This window comes from Triticum aestivum, chromosome 4D, assembly GCF_018294505.1.
Source record: "Triticum aestivum cultivar Chinese Spring chromosome 4D, IWGSC CS RefSeq v2.1, whole genome shotgun sequence".
Lineage (NCBI taxonomy): Eukaryota > Viridiplantae > Streptophyta > Magnoliopsida > Poales > Poaceae > Triticum > Triticum aestivum.
The window spans coordinates 511043598-511067215 of record NC_057805.1 but is presented as its reverse complement, the minus strand read 5'-3'; the positions used below and the strand labels follow the sequence as shown (position 1 = coordinate 511067215).

At 44.5% G+C, this 23618-nt stretch overlaps 1 protein-coding gene and 1 pseudogene across 1 annotated transcript; both read right to left on the bottom strand.

Annotated features, from left to right (window-relative positions):
- Positions 1-4157: 4157 nt before the first annotated feature.
- LOC123100723 (uncharacterized) lies at positions 4158-10459 on the bottom strand. Its single transcript, XM_044522609.1, has 7 exons — positions 10157-10459; positions 9006-9084; positions 8800-8889; positions 6481-7097; positions 5677-5761; positions 5514-5576; positions 4158-4619 (listed from the first exon to the last, which is right to left on the bottom strand). The coding sequence occupies exons 1-7, from the start codon at positions 10372-10374 to the stop codon at positions 4281-4283; spliced, it is 1491 nt and encodes a 496-aa protein (XP_044378544.1). The 5' UTR covers positions 10375-10459; the 3' UTR covers positions 4158-4280.
- A 3299-nt stretch (positions 10460-13758) lies between these two features.
- On the bottom strand, positions 13759-18812 carry LOC123097210 (protein ETHYLENE-INSENSITIVE 2-like; annotated as a pseudogene).
- Between the last annotated feature and the right edge of the window lie 4806 nt (positions 18813-23618).

Genomic DNA, 23618 nt, shown 5'->3' with positions numbered 1-23618 from the left:
AGCTCGGGGCTTTTATACCTGGGTCTGCACTGGGCGTGATCCCCACGCCTCCTACGTACCCAGCCAGGCGCCCGATCAGACTGCTCCGCCCGCGGCCACCACATGCATAGCTCGCGGCGAGCCCGCAACGATCACGCCCACCTCGCGATTCACTAACCGCCTAGACCTAGTGCTGCACACTCCCTCTGGACGCGCACACACACGCACACCCCCGAGCTACATCACGCACGCACACATGCACGCTATCTGGACACGCCCAGATAATGGCCATACACTAGTTGGACAGAGCATGTACAATGCCCAGACACAGGCTTGATGCGACCACGGACCGCACCCGAGACGCCCAGTGTGCGCGCACACACACACTGCACATGCCCGTCGTGGCTTATTTGCTAACAGATCTCAGCACACCCACACGGAAAAGGGAACAGTGGCCACTCGAACATGCATCACAGAATTAAACTGTAAAAGTCAACCCCCACCGCTGTCCTCTCACTCCATCATGTGTAGTGCTTAGTCCCCTTCGCCGTCCTCTCAACACTCGCCGGCGAGCTTGCAGTATTCGTCGCCTTGGACGCCGGTCACAACACCCATCCACGAGCTGGCAAAAACATGTCGCCACGGTCGCAGTTTGTAGCACCATGGCTTGCCCCCGTAGTAGCTCCAATAGTCAGCAGTCGTAGCAGAAATGTTTGTTTGTCCCAGCAAAAAATGGCTCATGCTCGCCAATCATGCAAAAACGACATGCTGATCCCAGGAAGAAGACTCGCCGGTTGTAGCTCAGTATCATGTCGGTTGCAGCACCTTGGCTCGTCGCTGTGTAGACAACACCTCACTCCAGCATCGGGGGTTTCCAGTTGCAGCACCGGTCGCCATCGTCTGGTGCTGGTTGCAACACTCGTCATCGGGTGGCACTGTATCCAACAACGGCGGTTGGCAGTTGCAGCTCCGGTGGTTGCCGGTTGCAGCACCCATGGAAATCCCCATCGCAGGCGGTTGCAGCACCCGTGGAAATCCCCGTCGTAACTGCTTGTAGCATCCCATGGAAATCACCATCGCAGCTCGTGTGGTCGTGGCCCCATCCAGCGCCTCTCGTAGTACATGCTCGCCGTGGCGTGACGGGATGACCAGGACAGGCTCACGACGTCTCCGGGGAATATGTTCATGCTGATGTGCCCGAAGTGGGAAGGAAAGCTGAGGAGGTGGCTCATCCGCCATGACAAGGATGAGGGTGGGGCGAGTGCGATCATGAAATCAAGACGTTGCAGTGGACTTGCTAGAGTGCGAGGTGGGATGGGATTGCGCCGGGAAGAAGGTGCTCAGGAAGAAAGTTGCTCTGATGCTAGCGTGCGAGAGGAAATCTGGGGAAGAAGGTTCTCTAGATAAAAATGGATGTATGAGAAAGATCGAGAAGGGATAAGGCAAGCTTCTACTCCCACTTGGGTTCGGTGGGCCAGGTGTCGTAAGCTGAGTAGGTGGGGCGACACGCGCGTGAAGTGACCGGTGCTTCGCGAGACTGGTCGCCTGATCATGGTTACTATGATGAAGCATTTTTTTCTTTTAATATTGTTTCAAATCTCTAGTCCACAACGGGTAGATCTATAGGGCATACGCAAACACCTACTTCACAAGCAATATATTGATCAAATTCGAAATTGATTCACCCTCGGAAACACTCTGGTGTGAATTTTCTAGTTATACTTGAAATAAGTGAACACACTTCTAAGGGCAACTTCAATACGGCTCATGAAAGCACTCGCAAATGTCCGGACTGGATGGTCCAGGAACTTAAACTCATCTGCCGGGAGGCATCTAATTTGTCCAGACCGATCACCAAATTGGAGGAAGGTGTGGGGGAGTCCGGACGTCCTCCCGACCCAATGTTAGTTGGACCACATCTTCGCGCAACTCATGTGTTGCACTTGGCGTTTTCCTCTCAGTCCACCACGCTCACTGTCAGTCATAATGCACTATCCTAATTTGACGACTACTGCTGGATTGTCGACACCCCGCCCGATGTCTGCTGACATTTGGTGTTATCTGTTTGGTGCTCCCCATTGGAGTTGCCCTAAGCTTTTGAATCTCAAGAGCAAATTAGACTTGTTGGATTTCCATCTTGAAGGTGTTGCTATCAGAGAATTCTTTCGTACTTCATGTGTTTCCAAGGGTGATCGTGGTGTTGATGCTTGTTTGCTTGTTGTGTGTCTTTGGTCACCTCTACTCTCTTTATTTTCTAATTTTCCTTTTTCTGTCTGTGTGCATACTCAATGTCTCGACTAGCTCCAGACATTGTATCGTTGTGATGACGAGATGGAATTGGTATCATCTTGATTTTAATATATTACCCTTTGTTGAGAAAATATATTGCTTTCTCTTTCTTCAGCCACCACATCGCACATGTAAGTAACATCATGTTGCTAGCTGCATTTTGAGTATGGACCGCAACTTTAGACATAGTGGTACGCCATTATAGTTGTGTGCTTGACTGAAATTTATATATTAAAAGTTTGCTCACGATTGCAAGAACCCCCCCCCCCCTCCCGCGGCTCCCGCGTCGTCCTCCTAGGGCGACTCGGGGGCGACTAGGGTTTCCCCCCGCGCCGCCACCCCCTCCAGCCCCTCCTCCCCTTGCCGCCACCAGAGGTACGCCTGCCTAGGAGGCTGCCGATGAAGGTGGCGGCGAGGCTCTCCGTCGTTTCGTCCCTTGGCGAAGGACCCCGGACGCCGGGGCGGCGGCCCCGGACGGCGAGGCGGCGCTACCTTCGCGGCAGGTGGCGGGCGCGGGATGCGGCGGACGGCCTCCTCGGCTGCTTGGGCGGCGAGGAACCGGCAGGAGGTGGTCGTGGCGTGGGCTTCTTCCACTCCAGATCTGAAGGTCGGGTCTCTCTCCTCCTCTGCTCCACTCCCCCCTCTGGCCGTGTCAGATCTGTTGCTTTGGCAGGTGCCGGCGGGGTGTCGGTGGTATACGACTGCGTCTGGGGTAATCCCTTGGCCGGTTCTCCGGCCACGGCGGCGACCGCGCGCGCGCGTGGTTTTCTCCCTGGAGGCGCCGCTGAGGACCTGCTCTATCCACCCCCGTCCCAGATCCCGGGTGGAAGCTCAAATCCCGTCCCGGGGTTGGGCGGCGGCGGCGCCCTGCGCGCCGTTCTCTTCTTGGAGACGCCGCCTGGGGTTCTCTGGTTCTTCGGGAGAGTGGTAGTGAGATTGGAGAGCGCTCGTCGGCGGCGAGCCCAAGGGGTGATTTTTTTGTGTAGGGTGTGCGTTCCTGCAGGTGTATGCCTCGACGGAGTCTTGCTCTGCGGCGGCAAGGTCGTGGTTGTGCCATGTTCGGAGGGGGATAGGGTTCCCCGTCCTGTGGACAGCCGTGACGCCCACCGCAGATGCATCTCCCCTTGTGCGGTCAATGGAGCGACTCCTAGTGCTTCCACTTTTCGCCCCAGGTGCTCTGTTGTGCTTCTTCGACGATCCTCCTGGCAGCTTTCCTTCTGTTTCTCGGTGTCCAAGGAAGGGGGCAGTGCAGCGGATGTGGTGTGTCTTCGGTGTGGCGAGGACCGATCGTGTGCTTGCTCAGGTGTGTCGGCCGACGCTTGTTCTAGCTCTCGGGTGAGCTCCCAACGATCCAATGGTACGGCGCCTTCGAGCCTAGGCGAGAGGATAGGGTTCCTCTTCGGCGTTGGAAGACAAGTGTTTGTTTTTGTCCGATGCTACATGGTCAGGCGACCCTCGGTGCTTCCATGCTACTGATTGCTCCTCGATGCTTCTTTGTTCTCCTGTATCTGGTCCCGGGGTGCAGCGGGCTTCGACATTACTTGCAGGATTTTCTCGTGTGTTGTCTTGGTGTGCAGTAGTGTGCGTTGCGTTGTTAGCTGTTCAGTCAGCTCTCATGTATCTTTCGGTCGCTCATGCTTGGTGGCCTTGTGTAATCCTGGCCGGTTGATGGCTTTGTTAATTCAAAGCCGGGCTCTTCTTGAGCCTTCGTTCCAAAAAAAAAAATATAAATAAAATGAAGCAACTCAAAAGTAGAAGACTGAGGTAATAAACAGACCAATGGTTCACCTTAAAAGAAGCAAGTACTACATATTTTCGACTGTTTGAAATGCACTTAGTGTTCACACGACATCTCCACACAGGAAGACTTGCTGACCCTAGCGCCAGCTGCCATGTTCTTGACAAATGATGAGGTCAAACCAGAGTCCTAGTACATCACAGTACATGTGATGAAGTACAAATGCATAATGTGTGTTACAAAGCAGACTATCCATCAGCTTTGATCAGCAGGGTCATATGGGTAGCTTGGGTAGGGTAGGAAAGAGGCAAGGGCAATGGCAAGTCTGTTCCATGTATCCGATCAGATGCTCCGTTGTCACCGTGTCTTCTTCAGCCATCTTCTTCATCTGCTCCTTCATCAACACCAAGCTACCGTTAGCCTTTGCCACGTGTTCCATCATCACTCTTTCAACCTCAGAAATTTCAGGGCTAATTAGTGCACGCAGCTCATCCCGAAACTTCGCTTGTGCACTTAGCAGATCATACTGAGAATGATATTTTGCAAATAGCATACATTCTTCCCTCGATGCCTCAAACTCAGCCAACTTAGCTTCATAATACTCATGCACTTCCTGCACCGGCAGGTTAATTGAGATGAGAACTTGTGATATGTATAATCCACATCCAGAAAAAGAAAACCTCTTCTATATACACCAAATTATACAACTTCATAGCACTTGAATTTTTAATGTCCATCACCAACCAGATGAAAATCCTGTGGTTTATAGGACGTTGGTAGGTTGAGTCGTTCTAGAATGGGGGATGTAAACATAACATAACAAGTCCCAGCAATGATAGCCTCCATCACTATGTGTTAACAATAATGTGCTCAAAATTTAGAAGAAGAAAAATAATGTACGGCAACTCTATGTCAATGCCACTAGTCGCACCTGCAATTCTGCTTATGCCAATACTTAGGTCTAATTATGAAAATTTCATTACTCCATTGAAACTTCTTACATCTTCCGAGATTAGGGAGAAGACCAATAATGAAAAGAGAAGGTTGCCTTTTTGGCAAAAAAATACTAACACGTGGGGCCAGTAAACCGGTTTGAAGGATGGTAACGGCCCAAGAGCAAAGGCGGTGGCAAAAAGGAATGACATTTTCATAAATGGCTGAAAAGCAACATCGTCCTACTGTATCCAAGTATTAAAAGTATAACCTGAACACTTTCATGTCTCAACTATAAACTATCATTGAACATACAACTTGAGCACACCTACAATTCTAAGTACAGGTTTTTCTTTAAGATGCGCGTTGGGATATAAGTGATGTGGGTATAGGCAAACGAACAATCAACATAGCATGGAGTGTGAGGGACAGCTGTTAATGATTTAGAGACAATATAAACTGATGTGGACTGGTGATAGAGACAACTATTGTTTCTGCTATACGAGAAAACAAAGAAAGCAATAGTCCACAATGCAACACCCAGTGAAAGTACAACGGACAAAAGAATCAGAACCTGACACAATGGTGCATGGAGGTTGATAAGATTGCCTTCGAATTCTTCCGCACATTGAGGGCACTGGTTAATATGCATTCATAAGTTGAGAAATCTCAGGTTCCCATGATTTGATTCATGAATGTAAGTTAATATGAAGTACATACAGAATGTGGCATGTTACCTTGAGATTCTCATTCCTTGAAAGCTGATCCCTGAGCCACCTTATTAGGCACGACCAGCCGTAGACATGCCCACAAGGAATACAACTGCAAGTTGGAGATGGGAGATGATCTAGAGAACACAACCCTGTCTATGGATACTGTATAAAATCTAGTAACCCCAAGACAAGAAAAATGAAAAACCTCTGATCTGGTCACCAAATGAAGTAAGCACCATGAAAGGTCCAACAATGACTGCCCTCCTACACTATATGATCATTTGGTGCCACATCCTCAGCATCCTCAACCCATACCCGCCTAATATGCATACACAGTGATCACCTAACTCGATCATGTCAAATGGATAATGAATTCATGATCCAGAATAATTCAACAATGGATTGCAACTATGCCTATAACAATTGTCTAGTTGATGGCGAGAAGGAAACATTATTACTAATTCAATCGCTATAGCTAACCTATCATAAACTTAAATCTTAACATTACTCAAAACACAAGCTTTATTCCTCTCGGTGAGAAAAAAAAAGGATCAGAAACAATGGATTGTTAAAGCTGTTGCATGATGTTAAAAAATCAGCTGCATCCACTAGGAGTAGTTGTAATGATCCCCAAGTGGTGGCTACTGCATATATATATTGTCATGATAAAATTCGAATCCCAACATGGAGATGGTATTAATCAAAGCAGGACATAACTGAAGTTATTTCAGTGAGCTAGCATATGGGGCTCACTTTCAGCACAATATTAAGACGTCAGTTTAGTAGCATATACCCAAAAAAATCAACAGTGTAAACCATATTCCTCACCAGATGTGATGCTCGTCTGTGGAGGTCCACGGTTCCATGCAGATAGAGCAGGTTGGCCGTGCTGGTGCCTTAGCATCAATGCCTTTCCCCCCTTCAGCTGAAGCCTCCATGTTCGCACTCACCAGCATCCTATTTGCTTCTTTGTTGGAGATGTTCGCATTATATTCACCAAAGTAACTACTCTCTCTGTATGAGCCATCGGTCTGCTCGCCCGGACCAGATACAGTATGATTTAACTCATTGCCTCTGCCATCCCGTTCACTAGCTTCCACGGCATGGGGACATGGCCCCTCTCTGACCATAATTTCGACATTGGCAATCTCATCCCCTCCTTCCATACCAGGTGCTGGTAAGGACGAGAACACGCACGACACACAAATCATCAGCTGAGGGCAATTCTGCTCCATGAAGACTATCATATCCTTTGGCACCATCTTTTCTTGTTCAGCCATCTTCTTCAATCGCTCCTTCATTAACATCACGTTGGCCTTAGCCATTGTCACCTTTTTGTTTACTATTCTCTCCATCTGAGCAACCCGTTCTCTAAACCATTGTTGAATCTCAATACACGTTGCCCTTACTGCAACAAATATATGTTCGTAAAACGCTTTAATTTCCTGCAGTTCAGGTCAATTGAGCAAAAGAAGAATTTATGAGATGTAATCAACATTAAAACTAAAGAAGCCTCCTAACAACGATACTAGTTATAATAATAAAAACATTAAGGTGGATACTGCTACAGTTGATTATATGTTTATAACATTTTTTCCTATGCCTGGTTACCAATTCAATAGGACCTAATATAAAGTAATTTACTACATCGTTACTACTATGCACTCCCTCTGTAAATAAATATAAGAGTGTTTAGATCACTAAAGTAGTGACCTATACGCTCTTATATTTCTTTACAGAGGGAGTACTAACTAGTAAGGGTGAACATGTTCAAATGCAATATCATGCATAAGGATGGTTTTAGAAGACATCCAGAATGAAAAGGATGAACCTACGTGCTTCACTTTGTTAGTAAATCTAAATTCAACAGGTCGTATCCAAAAGATAAACTGAATGAGGTCGAAAGTCTCCAACATGATCGTATCCAAAAGATAAAATGAATCAGGCATATATACATGCATATAAACTGAATGATGATTAGGTCGAAAGTCTCATATATACATGTATTAACTAAAAAAATAGACAAAACACCACAACTTCTCCAACATGATCGTATCCAAAAGATAAACTGAATGATGTTTAGGTCGAAAGTCTCCATATATATGAGAAAAGGCATGTATATATGCCTGATTCTTCTCTATCGCAGATTATGTTTCCTCTTTGACTCAAATCTGATACATGCTACCTATTGTAAGCCGTAAGGCCGGGATGAGGTGACAACTACTTGTTGATCCCCTAGATTATGAAAGGATCCTATCATGCATCCTTGTTTTCTCAGAAGGGTTATGGACATAAAAATTTGGTGTCTCATGTTGACCATTTTTTTTCTTGTCGGATTTTAGCAGCAATGAGACTAACCAGGGTGATGGTAGAGAAAACTAATGTTTCTACTATTGGAAAGCCACAAAAGATAGCACGTAATGTGAAAAGGTTCTAAGAGATTTTGCAGCGCTCCACCTTACCACACTAAAGCTAAGGCAATATTAAAATCTGAGCAATTGATTGATAGGCCATTGTTAAAATTTAATGGCCATTAATGGTCAACTTCTGAACATGGTCCAAATTGATGATTTTTCATTATGTTTAGGTACTTACTCATGGATAATTAACTGTAAATTTCAAACAACTAATATTCAGAAGTACATAGGTAATGTTTCAATTTATTTTTTTGAAATAGATTATCTACATATCCAGATTAAATTGCTAAATAAGTCAGATATTGAATTAACCAGCAAATTCTAAAATTAATACTAACTTTCAAAGTACCAAATATATGTGTTTCTTTAATATGTAAAGGTTTAAATTGGAATGGGGTATCATTTTGCTGCCAAATTGTACTCATGCAAGACCCGAATTGTGAGAAAGAAATAGGGAGAAATGGATGCTATTGATTCTAGTGAATTATTTGTTGCCGTGCCTATTATCTTGATTCTATGTAATTTTTCGCTATTAGTGGGGGTTGAATATGAAAAGATACTATTATTGCTTATAGAATTGAACCAAAAGGTCCGGTTATCTCATAAAAGGTAGGAAAAATATCATCATATATATAGATCAACATAAACCAACATCCTACATCTAAAGTGGATGTCTTTAAAAACAAACTCGACACATCTATAGATGTACAGCCGATGAAAGAAACAGAACCTCAGGACTGCAGCAACCCTCCAAAATGTTTTCTGGTGCGTAGAGGTTGATTATAAGCTTCTCCTCGAATTGTTTGCCACACTGAGGGCACTGGTTAGAAATAAATATCAACAGTCATGGATAAGTTGAGAATTTCCATTCAGATATCGGATATATATCTTTGATATAGTCTGTTCGCTGAGTATATGCAGACCCACTCACAGTACCTTGGCACTATTCTGGCCAGAACGACCCAGCAACTTCTCCATACAAGATCTGCCGTACACATGCCCACAAGGAATGCAACTGCATTTAGAGATAGATGATGATTAGTATTCCAAAAGTATCACTAGTCTCATATAGTTAGAATACAAGCCATGCATATGTATGTAGCGTGAGTGCATCTATTTGACATGAATAATAGAAACTAATATGCGATGCTATAGCGGAAGCTAAACCATTTAACGGATTTTGAAAAGAAAATATGGACCATAAACAAGGAATTTTTAGATGAAACATAGATCCACAAGCTCATAAATATTTATTGTGGTCGGGTGTTCAGTGAAGGGCCAGAGTCCTGATTAGAGCCCTCGTTCCAAGATGCACCTTCCAGCGAAGCAGACATCTCTAAGACACCGAATTAATTGATGGTCCGAGAGGTGCGAACTGGCAAGGGCCACGACGTTCACGCTGGTTCACTGATTAGGTCTTGACTCGAGCTGCCGCGTGATGGAGAACGGCACGGCTTCTTTTCTGGCGATTTGACAAGCAAATTTTCAAATAGCAGCGCTAAGCTCCTCCGACTGATATGGATTTTAGCGGAGGTTATCAGCCCTTTTGCGCTTGTGCTGCAATAGCCGTAGAATTTACGTCATTGTAGCGAAAACTCATCTAGAAGGCTATTGTGGCGCCCACTACTTTTTCTTCAAGCATAGAAGAGAAAGAATAGAATAGCATTGTTAAAATTCTGAAGGGAAAGTTTTTGAGGTCCTGAGATTAGAGAAAATATAGTATTTGGCCCTCCCAAATATCTGTATTTTCTGATTCGCCCCCAAGAAGATCTTGGCTAGCTCGGCCACTGCAGGGGACTATAGAAAGGGAATGCAATCCTCTTCAATATCAGATTAGCAGTGGTGTATGGACCTTGCAAAATCAGATCTCATGCCATATCTAATTAGCCAGTGCAAAACAAATACGTTACTCTGTGCTGATAAGCCCCAATCCAAAAGGAAGCCAGCGTGATGGTACTAGGACCATGTCCCCCGCAGAAAAACCATGAAACCCTAGGCCCCAACAGAGACGCAACATCACCGCCCGAAAAAAGAAGCAGCAGCGAAATTGCACTAGGCTGTGGGAGTGGAGGCCCTCGCTCGCTCACCACATGCGATGAGGGCCGTTGCTGCTCCAGGGCTCCGTGCAGGCGGCGCAGATGGTCGCCGGCGACGGCGTCGCCTTGGCCTCACCGACGGACGATGCTTGGTTTGACTCGACAGCTCCGACGTATCCTGCTGCGCCGGTGGTGTCCGCGGCGTGCGGACGCGGCGCCTTGACGTCGGCGATCTGCTCCCTACCAGATGTGGGCGGCGGGGACGACATTGGAGGGAGGCAGAGGAGTAACGGAGACGAGGGTTTTTTGGGGGGAGGTCGAATTCGGGAGGAGGGGGTGTGGAGTGGGGTTTCTTCTTTTGATGGGAAGGACTGGAGTGGGGTTAGGTCAACTCCACGGGGCCGGCTCCATATCGGCTCATACGTGTGCGTTCCTGTGGGCTTATTTTTCAGACCAAAAATCCTTTTCAATGGGCTCCCTGCTCCTATATTATGTGGATGGCCCATTCCCCTAATTTGAAGAAATTAATTCTCAAAAATTGAAGAAACAAGGGACTTTGTCCACCGCCATGTAGGACTGGGCCTATATGCACGTGAGATTTCCCGTGTCTCTCTCATCTTCATTCTAAGCCTGACCCAGATCCCTCCTACCGCACGCCCTCGCCGCAGTGTTTCCCTACTCACAACTGCATTGGCTTTGTCACTGCCACGTTGCCCCCCCCCCCCCCCCCCCGCCCCCCCCTCCGGGTTCATTATCTGGATTCGTCTGACCCAACTATGCCGGCTCAAGCCCTCTCACCATGATCCGATCTCACCAACAATGTCCCGATCCCACTGGATACGTCCCAAAGTAGTCCTCCACTGCTACCCTCACCACACACACCACATGTTTAGTCACTTTCGGGCTCTGATCCTCCTCGAGTTCGTCCGTCTGGTTGTAGTCGACGGAGCTCCGATGTAGATTCCTGCCATCTCTTTGGGACGGTGAGGTTAGGATTTCTCGTCTTGTGGCGAGATTTGGTGTCAGATACTTCAGATCTATGCAAGGGTTCACGGGCGACTACTGCGGCTCCAAGGCGCTGGCCCTTAGGGGCCACGTGCATGAAGACTTCCCATTTGTTATGGACAAGGTCAAGCCGGCTCCAGTTGGGGAGCAGCGACAGCGGCGCATCGACGGCTCGTTCTGGCGACAGTAATGGTTGTTTGGGGTCTTGGAATCTCAATATAATTTTTATTATGTTCGAGATACTTTGTACTTCTTCTAAACTCTGATAATAGATCTGAATCATTTTCACACAAAAAAGGGAGTCGATTGCTGAACATATATCTAATTCTTTCAGTACACCATATACATTTTAGTGTACATATGAAACATTTTTTTTGGAACAGGTTACACATTTTTCGAATATACAATGTACATATTCTTTTAATAGATGTTTTGAAAACTTTTTTGAATAAAAGAAATACATTTTTGACATGCACGTTGAACATTTTTTATGGTGATAAACTTCTTTCTGTAAATAAATGCTTAACTTGTTTTCAAACATATGTTTTTAATGTCTACTTTTTCTGGACACATTTGAATATTTTATGTATACATTAGGAACAATTTTTTATACATGCTTATTATTTCCTAGTACATGATTAAAATTCTCTAAGTCTTATATTATTTTATGTAAAGTTTTTTATAAAGATTGTACATTTTTTGTATACATTAGGTACATTTTTATATGCTTTGAAATATGTAAAAAGACATGATTAAATTTATGAAAATCTATAACATTTGGCTTCTCCCTTCTGCATACACATTGTAAAAACTTTTAACATATCAGGAACATTTTTTCTATACACGTTTAATATTTTTTAAATACATGGGTGACATTTTTTTAATATATAAGTTCTGATGTATACTATTCTGAAGCACAAACATTTTGCATACATCAGGAACAATTTTTATATACGCATTTCACATTTTCAAAATACATGATTACTATTTCTTTCATACACATTTTTTACATTTTCTAAATTGTGATTAACATTTTTTAACTACCATACAATATTTCAATACATAGTCGCCATTTTCTCTGTACGCATTTTAAGATTATTCAATGCTTGATAAAAAAATTCAAATAATAGATTTACATTTTTTTATACATGGTCAACATTCTTTTGTGCACATTCATTATTATTCCAATGCTTGATTAACATTTTTTCAAATGCAAGATTAAATATTTTCGTATACATAGTATACATTTCCTCTATGCACATATAGCATTTTTCAAATGCTTGACTAAAATTTTTCAAATACCTATTTAGACCTTTTTCAAAACTTGATTAACATTTTTCATAATAGATTATCAAATTTTCATCCACATTGTACTTTTTTGTAAACATGAGAAACATTTTCTCTATATACATTTAGCATTTTCAAATGCTTGGTCAAAACTTTTTAAATATTTTTATGAAAAGTATTCATTTAATATATTTATTTCGAATAATTGGATGTATAAAAGAGTTTTTAAAAAGCTGAAAAATAACAAATCCGAGGAAAAACCCGAGTCGGTCGCGTCTTGTGCACCTGGGCCGGCCCATCTCGCGCCTTCCTTTAGGCGAGGCTTCCCTAAGCGAGACAGTGTCAGGAGGCTTGTAGGAAGGATGTCGAGCGGGCATTTGGTATGCTCCAATCTATGTTTGCTGTTGTCCCGTACCCCGCTCAGATCTGGTCAAAATCACAAATGTGGGAAGTGATGACTAGCTGTGTCATCTTGCACAACATGATCATTGAGAGCGAGTAGGAAGAGCCAGTGTTTGACACTGAAGCATATTAAAGGAAGGGTCCTCTTGCAACTGTTGATCACTAGGTACCGGCATCATGGGCTGCCTTCCTCAATATGCGATCCGAGACCCACAAGTGCATCTAGAACTGCAGCACGATTTGGTCGAGCACCTATGGAGGCTCAAGGGCAAGACCTACACTACTAGGGAAAACCTTACACACAGAAGCTTATCAATAGCGCGGGCTAAAATGAGGCGCTACTCCTCATTAGCAGTAGCGCGTGTATACAAAGAATGCTACCACTATACATGCCACACCGTTGCCAACAGGCTAGATATAGTAGTAGCGCCCCTGTGGGAACCGCGCTACTGCTAACTAGATAGTAGTAGTGCCGGGTCGTGGCTCGCGCTACTACTAAGCCGGCCATATCCCCCCGCCCCGCCCGTTTCCTCACTCTCCCTGTCTCACAGTCAACATCGCGGCCGTTCTCCTCCTGCCATCGCCACCGTCGCCGCATTGCCGCCGCCGTCACCGAATTGCCGCCACCGTCGCCGCATTGATGCCGGCGTCGCTGCCATCCCCGGGCTCGGTAAGCCTCCTCCTTCTCCTCTTCCTCCTCCCTCCTCCGTCCTCTAGCAGCCCCTCCTCCGTCCTCTGCCCCACTCCTCCCTCCTCTAGCCGCCTCTCCTCCTCCCCTCATCCCTCCCCCTAATCCTTCCTCCTCTAGCCGCCCCTCACTACTGCAGGATGCTGCTAACGGGACACTACGATCAGAGACCCTTTGACAAAACTATGACGCGACACTACGGTGATGTAAAAAATGTCAAAAAAGATGCAAAACGTTTGCGATGGCGGAGCCATCAAACACGGTTCTGATTTTAGTTGCCTGTGAGATGCACGGCATACGGTTCAGTTCAATTAATTATTTGCGATGAGGAAGTAGTATAGAAATGGGCAGCCAGATGAAGAGGTGTGCGATATACGACATACAGTTCACTCGGATTAACTGTTTGTGATGAGGCGGAACAATAGAATCGAGCAGCCAGATGAAGGTGTGTGCGATTGAGGGCATACGCTTCAGAAGGATTAACTATTTACGATTAGGCAATAGAACAGAAACTGTCAGCCAGATCAAAGTGTCTGCGATTGACGGCATATACTTCACACGGATGAACTGTTTGCGATTATCCACAACAAACAGAAACAGTTAGACAGATCAACGTGTGTGCGCTAGACGGGCACACATTCTAATTAAAAGAAGCATGCACGATGGTTATAACAAGCGCTCACGGTTGTTGGAACAAGAGGTCTGCTGACATTTCCTAGTGCGGCGCACCCTATAGTGCAAACGCCACGTACGCGGTCGAGAAAGCATGCCCACATTACGCCATCCAGGAATAGTGCCGCACTTAAAAAGTATAGAACCGTCAATAAATTTTGAGCCGGCGTCCCGTCACATAGGGGGGGCTAGAGGAGGAAGGAGTAGGGGGAGGGATGAGGGGAGGAGGAGAGGTGGCTAGAGGAGGGAGGAGTGGGTGGAGGAGGGAGGAGGGGCAGCTAGAGGAGGGACGAGGGAGGAGGAAGAGGAGAAGGAGGAGGCTTACCGAGGCCGGGGGATGGCGGCGACGCCGGCAGCAATGCAGCAACGATGGCGATGGTAGGAGGAGGACGGTCGCGACGATGACAGTGAGACAGGGAAAGTGATGGAATGGGGAGGGGGGATAAGGCCGGCTTAGCAGCAGCGCGGGCCACGGCCCGGCGCTACTACTATCTAGTTAGCAGTAGCACGGTTCCCACAGGGGCGCTACCACTATACCTAGCCTATTGGCAACGGTGTGCCATGTATAGTGGTAGCATGTTTTATTCTTGCCGCGCTACTGCTATGCACATAGCAGTATTGTTCTCTGTATACACGCACTACTGCTAATGAGCAGTAGCGCCTCATTTTAGCCTGCGCTACTGATAAGCTTCTGTGTATAAGGTTCTTCCTAGTAGTGATGGTGCAAATCAAAAGTACTACTAATCCAAACTAAAGTGATCAAGTTTGATTAGTAGTACTTTGGATCTGCACCATGTTGCCTCCACTTGAATCTAATCCACGTCTCTTTCACCCACTCATATAATAACTCATCATGATCATAAAATCATATGATGAGACTAATGTGTAAAACATGTATAAATTCAACGCCAATACGCAGAAGAAAAAAATACAGGAAATTTTAGTAGTAGCGCTGGTTGACCAGACGCTACTGCTAGGTAGGTTTAGCACTAGCGCTGGATGGACAAGCGCTACTACTATGTATGATAGTAGTAGCGCGTGTCCGACCCACGCTACTGCTAAACATTAGTTGTAGCACCGTAGCAGTAGCGCGGGTGCCCATGCTACTACTAGGCTTTTCCCTAGTAGTGTTAGTGGAGTAGCAGTCAGGAATAGTTCAAAAGCAAAAGATGCACAAGACATGAGGATCAGTAAAAAGTGTGGAATTACCATAGGGGTTTCAGTGTTCCATTTCAGGTTGTCTGTCGAGGCGCTCTCACCAAACAGGATTTCCGCCGCGAAGATGATATTTACAAATAACGTAAGACAGAATGCAATAAAGGCTAATGTTTCAACATATAGAGATATCCTGTAGTTGCCCATTATTGACCTTGATGAGGCAATGCGAAAAACGTGAATGACAGATGAAGGCAGGGGAAATGCCTGGATTACTGGACAAAGAATGATTAGCTGATATATCCCTTCAGAGTGTGATAATCTTGCACAATAGATAGCAGGAATCGTGGCAGGAAGCTTAAGTAGCACATGATGCGTAAATAGAGACAGGTTTGTATCAAAGAAATACTCAATAACTACATCGCTAGCAATAACAGATGTCAATGTGATGATGTGGCTTGAGAAGAGAAGAACTTCAAAGAACACAAGTGGTGCCATGGAACTCGTAAATATCTGCACGGAACAATAATATGGAGAAACTCGGGGGGAAAAATCAACATGCCATTAGACCCCCACAAGTTATGGTCTAATTTTAGGAGTTGCATTGATGTAACGGAAACCAGACTTACAAGCCTTGTTCATTAGCTCTACAACATCATGAAATGCGAGGATGACATTGTTACTAGATTTCGCTGGTGCTGAGCTCAACAAACCATAGTTTACAAGAAAGACCCCAGTAAAAGTGAATAATATAGAAAAAAAAGGTGGTCATGAAACAGGGCGCCGAGGGTACGGACAAGAGACCTTTGAACCTGCATATATGACATCCATTTCATAACTAAATGATAACTCAAATAAGCAGGAATAAATAGTAAAATGGCATGTTTTATGAATGACCATCTCATCATGGTGTGCAAAGTTCAAAGGCAGTGCTGCTGCCGGGTCCCTCGGGAAAATCAAAATTTTAATGGCCGAAATGTACAACACTAGTTTTGCTAGCATCAATCATTCTGGACATCTTTAACTACGTATGGGCGAGAGACGCTGGAAAATACCTGAACAATGGACAAATGAACATAATAATTGTGTGATACTATGTTTGTACCCATAAGTGCCATCAGTGAGTAAGCACTTTCACCACTCAACTTAGGGAACATCATTTTCACATGGACAGGAATCTCTGGTTGACCGATTAATAAACCAAGAACAAAACAAAGAATTGTAAAGCCAGCTATATGCATGCATTTAACGTTCCAGCCATCCTCTTGTCCTAGAATGAGCAGAATAATATATCATAAGCACACAGGGTCTTAGTGGAATTCAAACAAGTCAACCTTTTAAGAGTTAGTGGGTGGATGGTAGTAATAAACTTACCCTAGGGGAGTAAAGATATGGTAGCACATTAACTACAAGACATGCAAACCAAAATATTAAATGTTCAGAATTAGTTAATTAACAAGTCAATGCACATAACATGGCCAAAAATAAATATGGTACAATAATATAGCGCTTGCAAAAAATAGTTATGTTTGAAGTTTTTTCACATACTTAGTTCTGAATTAAACAAAGGCATCTCTGCCTGGAGACCGAGGCGAACACTTATGAACTAGCTGTGTGTGTGTGTGTGTGTGGGGGGGGGGGGGGTCTTGAAATTCATGTAGAAACATTACAATTAAGACCAGATGGTGGATGTAACTGAAAAAATACACAAAATCCAAGGGAGCATCTTGCAAAAAGAACCAACACAGTCTTTCCGCGCAAAATAAAAAATGTAACAGTTTTTAAAATACTGAAATTCAGTTCTGAGCACGAGCTCGTATGCTCTCCCAGATGAAAAGTAATTTTAATAAAAAATCAACTAGTTAATAGTGTGTTCTAACAGTGTCCAAATTTTGCGAATAAATAATATTTGTGATGCTCTCATGATAACAAATCAGTGAGCACATATTATGTTTGTTTTTACTGAGAGCACTCTGAATTTAATTTCTTCATGGAAACTGAGTTTAGTTCTGTGCCCGAGCTCATATGCTTTCGGGTAAATAGTAAATTTGTAAGAATCAGCTAATCAATATATAATATGAATTCTTTTTGACAAAAAAATATGTCCCAGTGTGTTCTAACTGCGTTCAAGTTTTCGTGAATAAATAACATTTGTGGTGCTCTAAGAGAAAAACAAATTGGTGAGCACATATTGTATTTCTTTTATCCAGAGCACCACCAATTTAAGTTCTTCATGGAAACAAAAACTCAGCTCTGAGCCCGAGCACATATGTTTTGTATGAACAGTAAATTTTAGAAAACTTTACTAATATATAAATAAACTTATTTTCTTGTCAACAAGCAAATATGTTTGTCTGTTCTAATTGCATTCCGTTTTTTGTGAATACATAATATTTGTGGTCCTCTAAGAAAAAAAATCGGTGAGCACATCTTATGTTTTTTTTCATTGTCTAGAGCACCTCAAATTTAATTTCTTCCATGGAAACATAAATTCTGTTCTGAGCCCGAGCTCAGATGCTCCTGGATGAATAGCAATTTTAGAAAAATCTACTAATAAATAAATAAACTGATTTTTTATCAACCAGCAAATATGTTTGTGTATTCTAATTGCATTCAGTTTTTTTTAATACGTAATATGTTTGGTCCTCTAAGAAATAAAATTGGTGAGCACATCTTATGTTTCTTTTCTTATCCAGACCACCTCGATTTTTTTCATGGATACATAAATTCTGTTTTGAGCCCGAGCTCCTATGCTCCTAGATGAATAGTAATTTTTAGAAAATCTACTAATAAATAAATAAACTAATTTTTTTGGAACGAAATGAATATGTTCGTTTTCTAATTGCGTTCCTTTTCTGTGAACAAATAATATTTCTGGTGCACTCTATTAAAAAAACAAATCGGTGAGCACATTTTATGTTTCTTTTTTATGGAGAGCACCACAAATTTAACTTCCTCATGGAAATTTTCACAGGGTTAGAACACATAATCATGCCAGGGACTCTGGATGCGGCACACAGCTTCCGTGGCGCCGCGCCGGCCGGCCGCAAAAGACCTTAGATGCAAACAGTCAGTCCAGATAGTTATCCATAGGGAAGCTGGTAGGGACTGAAGACATAGACAGCGAACCAGAGGAGAAGAGGTCATTACCTTGAGCTTCGGTGGGAAGAGACGTGTTCTGCAGAGAGGGACGGTTTGAGTGTGATGGCGTAATGAGGTGATCTGTGAAGGGAAGAAAGAAGGAAGAGGATAAGGCCGGAGGCTGGAGTCAAATTAAGCGGTGAGAGTATTTCTTGTACCTTGCGCCTGAATGCATGGGAACGAAATCTGTTGGGCCGTTTCTATGACTGGATCAAGCAGTACAGTTTTTGCCGCTAGAAACCTGCAAGCCAACTGGGAAACAACCATTTCGTAGGCAACTGCACGACAACTTATGCTTTCAGTAGGGTCTAGGGTGTATGAGAGGGACACATCACACATGTGACCCAGAAGGACCATCGCGGCCTATTTGCTAAGAGCATCTCCAACAGCCCCCAACACGCGGCGTGTTAAAAACTACTTGACAGCGCGTCCATCGCCTGGTTTGCACTAGTAGAAAAAGGATCTAATGTGAAACTCATTAGTTCCGGTTTGTAATTGAACCGGCACTAATGTTTCAACGGCCAGGTGGGCGGCGCTCATTAGTACCGGTTCGTGGCGAACCTTTAGTACCGGTTCGTGCCACGAATCGGTACTAAAGAGGTGGTGGCCTTTAGTACGGGTTGGTGGCTCCAACCGGTACTAAAGGGGGGGTCTTTAGTACCGGTTGGAGCCACCAACCGGTACTAACCAACCGGTACTAAAGGTGGTGTGCTGCCACCCGCAGTGCACAATGTTTAGTCCCACCTCGCTAGTTGAGAGGAGCTCACACCGGTTTATAAGCCCCGCCGTGGCTACCGTGTCGAGCTCCTCTCTAAGCAGGCCTTTGTGGGCCTATTGCAAGTCTTCTGCCCTGTGGGGCCCACTGGGCTGTACGGGTCTGCATCCTGGCCCAACTAGAGATTGGGTTTCTAGTCGTATGCAGGCCGGGCCGACCCAGTAGGCTGGCTATTTTTGCTTTATTTCAAAAATAAAAATAAAAAAATCCTTACCAACCGGGACTAAAGGTCCCCCAGACCACGGCGCGCCTCGTGCCACGTGGTGGGCCTTTGGTCCCGGTTCGTGTTGAACCGGGACTGGGGGGGGGGGCCTTTAGTCTCCACTCTTTAGTACCGGTTGCAGAACTGGTACTAAAGGTCCTTACGAACCGGTACTAAAAGTCGTTTTTCTACTAGTGTTGGTGCGGCGGGCAGTGCTGGCTCCAGCAGCCGCGCTAAAATGCAGCGCGCGCGCGTAGCTCCGGCAGCGCGCAAAAATACAGCGCGCACGACTCGCCGGTGCATGCTATATGTTGTATTTTGGACACAAAATGAATTTCAAACATTCAAAATGCAATGAACATGGCATAAATAATTTCACACAAACAAGTTGATGAATAAAAGTTCATGCCCACAAGTTCAAATTCATGCCCACAAGATCATCCAACCAAGTTCAAAATGCAAACCAAGTTCATGACACAAACGAAAGGCACATCAACAATCAAGCCTCGTCCTCCTCTTCGTCCTCATTTTCCTCCGATTCATCCAACTCCTCCGAAGACGATTCTTCCTCCTCCTCATTGTCGCGCGCCGCATCACGTGAAGCTCGAACGATGTTGGCAAGATCTTCAATGGCATCTTCATGGAAAGGTGTGTGAGGCACACCGGAAGACATTCCACCCATGGCGGTCGGAGGTGCACCCATGCCTCTTATGAGAGACGGAAAACTCATGCCTCCCATGCCGGCCATGCGCCCGGAGGTGCTCCAAAGCCACCCATGCCTCCCATGGTCTCCATGGTATCTCCAAAGCCACCCATGGCACCCATGGTAGCTTCGAAGCCACCTATGCCTCCCATGCCGCCAAGGCCACCGCCACCCATGGAGCGAATCATGGCTCTTTTTTGGATCAAGACTTCTTCACGGGCAAGATTGATATACTCCTTTTGCACCTCATTGAGGATAGATGTGTCCAAGAAAAACAAGTGCTTCTCCCAATCCAACAATCTAGATCGCTCCTCCATGCTGACCTTCCTCTACTCCAAAGCCACCTTCCTCTCCTCGGCCGCCACCCTCCTCTCCTCGGCCACCAACCTCCTCTCCTCGGCCGCGACATCTTGGTTCCTTGCCATTTTCCTCACCTCGTTGGCTTCTTTTCTTGCCTTCACAATAACTTCCATAGCATTTTTGAGCTCATCATCTCCTTTCCTCTTCTTCTTTTCTTTCGCATCTTTCTTGGTTCCATCCGGTCGTTTTGGCTTCGAGTATGAAACCGAGTTGGGTGTGGGGCTTCTCTTGCCGTCATCACTTGATGCGTCCTCCTCATCATCGTCATCCAACTCAATTGTTCGCTTGTGTTTGTTACTCAAATCCAAATCATCTATATCATCACGCTTCTTCCATTTCTCATCATCCTTCAATACGTCATAGCAAGGAGGCAAGGTAAATGGCCTTCCTTTCTTGATCTTCCACTTCTTCGTCCTCTTCTCCTCTCCTTTGAACAAGTTTTGTGCAATATTATACTACATGAAAACAAAACAAGTTAGCACTCAAACACCAACAACAAGCATGATGAATAAGGATGAAATTGCACTTACTCTATCGTCCTCATTAGCGCCACTTGGGTTCAACTTGTCAACCGCCTTTTCTGCGGCCGCCCATTTTTGACAATCCTTGTTGATTGTCGACCACCGGGAGCGAAGAGATCGACCGGAGCGGTCAATTCCACTCTCATTGCGAACATCAAAGTGTTCCTTCATCTGAAGCCAATAAGCATCTCTACTCTGATCTCCTTCAACGGATGGATCCCTCGACACTTGCAACCAAGTATTGCATAGTAAGATGTCTTCAACGTTGGTGTAATTGCCTGCTCTTCCTTTCGGCGCGTCGACAATGCCCTCACCATCCTCGTCCACCTCGAACTCATGGTCATCGAAATGCATGTCATTGGTTTGAGACCAATGCGAATTGTTGGAGCCAACACCCATAGTTAACATCTATGCATCATCGTTGAGACTACAAAGTATATAGAACAATGCAAATAAGCTATCTATATTTATGCATCCAATGCCAACCAGAGGAGAAGAGGTCATTACTTTGAGCTGGCGTGCTTCCGTGGGAGGACACGTCTTCTGCAGAGATGGCGTGGAGGGAGTCCGGAAAGAAGTATAGGTAATGGCGTACCACCGTGATCTCTGAGAGGGCAAAGAGGAGAAAAGTGAAGGAAGAGGATAAGGGCAGAGGCTGGACACAGATTAAGCGGTCAGGGTATTTCTTGTTCCTTGCGCCTGAATGCATCTGTTGGGCCGTTTCTACGACTGGATCGAGTAGTACAGCTTTTGCCGCTAGCGAACTGGCCACGTAATAGCGGTTAGGGTATCCAACATTTTTGTAACAGGAAGACATCTCTACTCTATTTGCTTATGTAGCCAGCTAATAAGCGACTCTCCATTAGCACGTTGACTCAAAAGTTCATTAAATCTTTGAACCGAACTCACCACAGACTGCAGTTAAATGTTATTTAACTCACACTTGCTAGCTACGTCACGTGGCTGAGTGGTATTACATGAGTGTGATACATAAAATTTTCAAGCACCTGAACATTAGGAAATAAAAAAATAGAACAAGAACCTGAAAAATACACAAGTGAACATGGTTTCACGCGCACCCACATTAATACTAAATTCGAAGGATACTAGAAAAAAATATGATTTTTTGGGATATCAAACTTGGTTGACCATTCTACTCACACGCGAATTTTCCGAAGAAATGACACCCGTGGTATGAATTTGGTCTGGTTTAAATGAAATAAATTTGGTCCGGTTTAAATGTAATTAATTTGGTCTGGTTTAAATGAAAATTATGAAAATTATTTGGTCTGTTCAAATACCATTTGAAATTTATGTTGACACGGTTGACCGGGCGGCTCCCGTATCACTGTCCGTGGACGCATCCGGACGCTTCAGCAGACATATACCATCTCTGTTTTAGGGGTCTGCGTTGGAGATACCTTAGATGAGCGTGATACATAAAATCTTCAAGTACCTGAAAAATAGGAAATGAAGAAAAGAACAAGAGTGCGAAAATACAGAAATGAACACGGTTCGATCCGCACCCACATGAGTATTAAATTTGAAAAAAACTAGAAAAATTCCAAAAAATCAGAATTATTGGGGTATGAAACTTGGTTGACCAATCTACTCACTTGTGAATTATGCGAAGAAATGAAACCGGTAAAAATACAATCAGAACCAGACAAATACAATTGAGACCATACTATTCATCAACTTCTATTTTTAATATAGCTTTGATTTTTTCATTTTTGCCCTAGATAGCACAGAAGTCTCTTTTAGGTGAAACTTCATACGCGAGTACCGGTGGTGTATGTTACAAAAAAAATCCAATTATTTTATTTCATGTATTTCTTTCTAATTTACTATTCATAAGGGTGCGTGTGGAACCATGTTCACCAAATTCCTGTCCAACATGAGTGTACCTAAAAAAATAAGTACGAAGTACCACATATTTCTGATAGTTTGAAACACCATTAATGTTTATACGACATCTCGACCCAGGATGACTTGGTGGCACTAACTCCAGCTAACTAGCTAGCTACCATGTACTTGATAAAAGATGAGGTCAAACCAGAGTGTCCTCGGACATCACAGTAAATATGATGAAGTAGAAATAAATAATGTGCGGTAGAGTATGGTAACCATTCACCAGCTTTGATCAGAACGGGCATGGGGGTCGGCTGGATCGAGTAGTACAGTTTTTGCCGCTAGCTAACTGGGAGACAACCATTTCGTATGGGAGTGCACGACAAATTATGTTTTCAGTAGGGTTAAGGTGTATAGGACACATGTGATGTAACCCAGAAGGACCTTCGCAGCCTACTTGCTAACCTACGGACTCATATTTAGGAATGGAGGGACTAAGAAGTAGTGCATATTTCTGATAGTTTGAAACACCATTACTGCTTATACAACGTCTCGACACAGGATGACTTGGTGACACTAGCTCCAGCTAACTAGCCAGCTACCATGTACTTGACAAAACATGAAGTCAAACCGGAGAGTCCTCCGACATCACAGTAAATATCATGAAGTAGAAATACATAATATGTTGTAGAGTATGGTAAGCAGTTCGCCGAGTTGCACAAAATAAACCATTCACCAGCTTTGATCAGAA

Excerpts from the sequence above, each read along its gene's own strand:
- LOC123100723 (XM_044522609.1), bottom strand. The coding sequence starts at position 10,374 with ATGTCGTCCCCGCCGCCCACATCTGGTAGGGAGCAGATCGCCGACGTC. Across the intron at positions 5,577-5,676 it reads CAAGGAATGAGAATCTCAAG|TGCCCTCAATGTGCGGAAGA; the intron begins GTAACATGCCAC and ends CATATTAACCAG. Across the intron at positions 4,620-5,513 it reads TCCATGCACCATTGTGTCAG|GAAGTGCATGAGTATTATGA; the intron begins GTTCTGATTCTT and ends CTGCCGGTGCAG.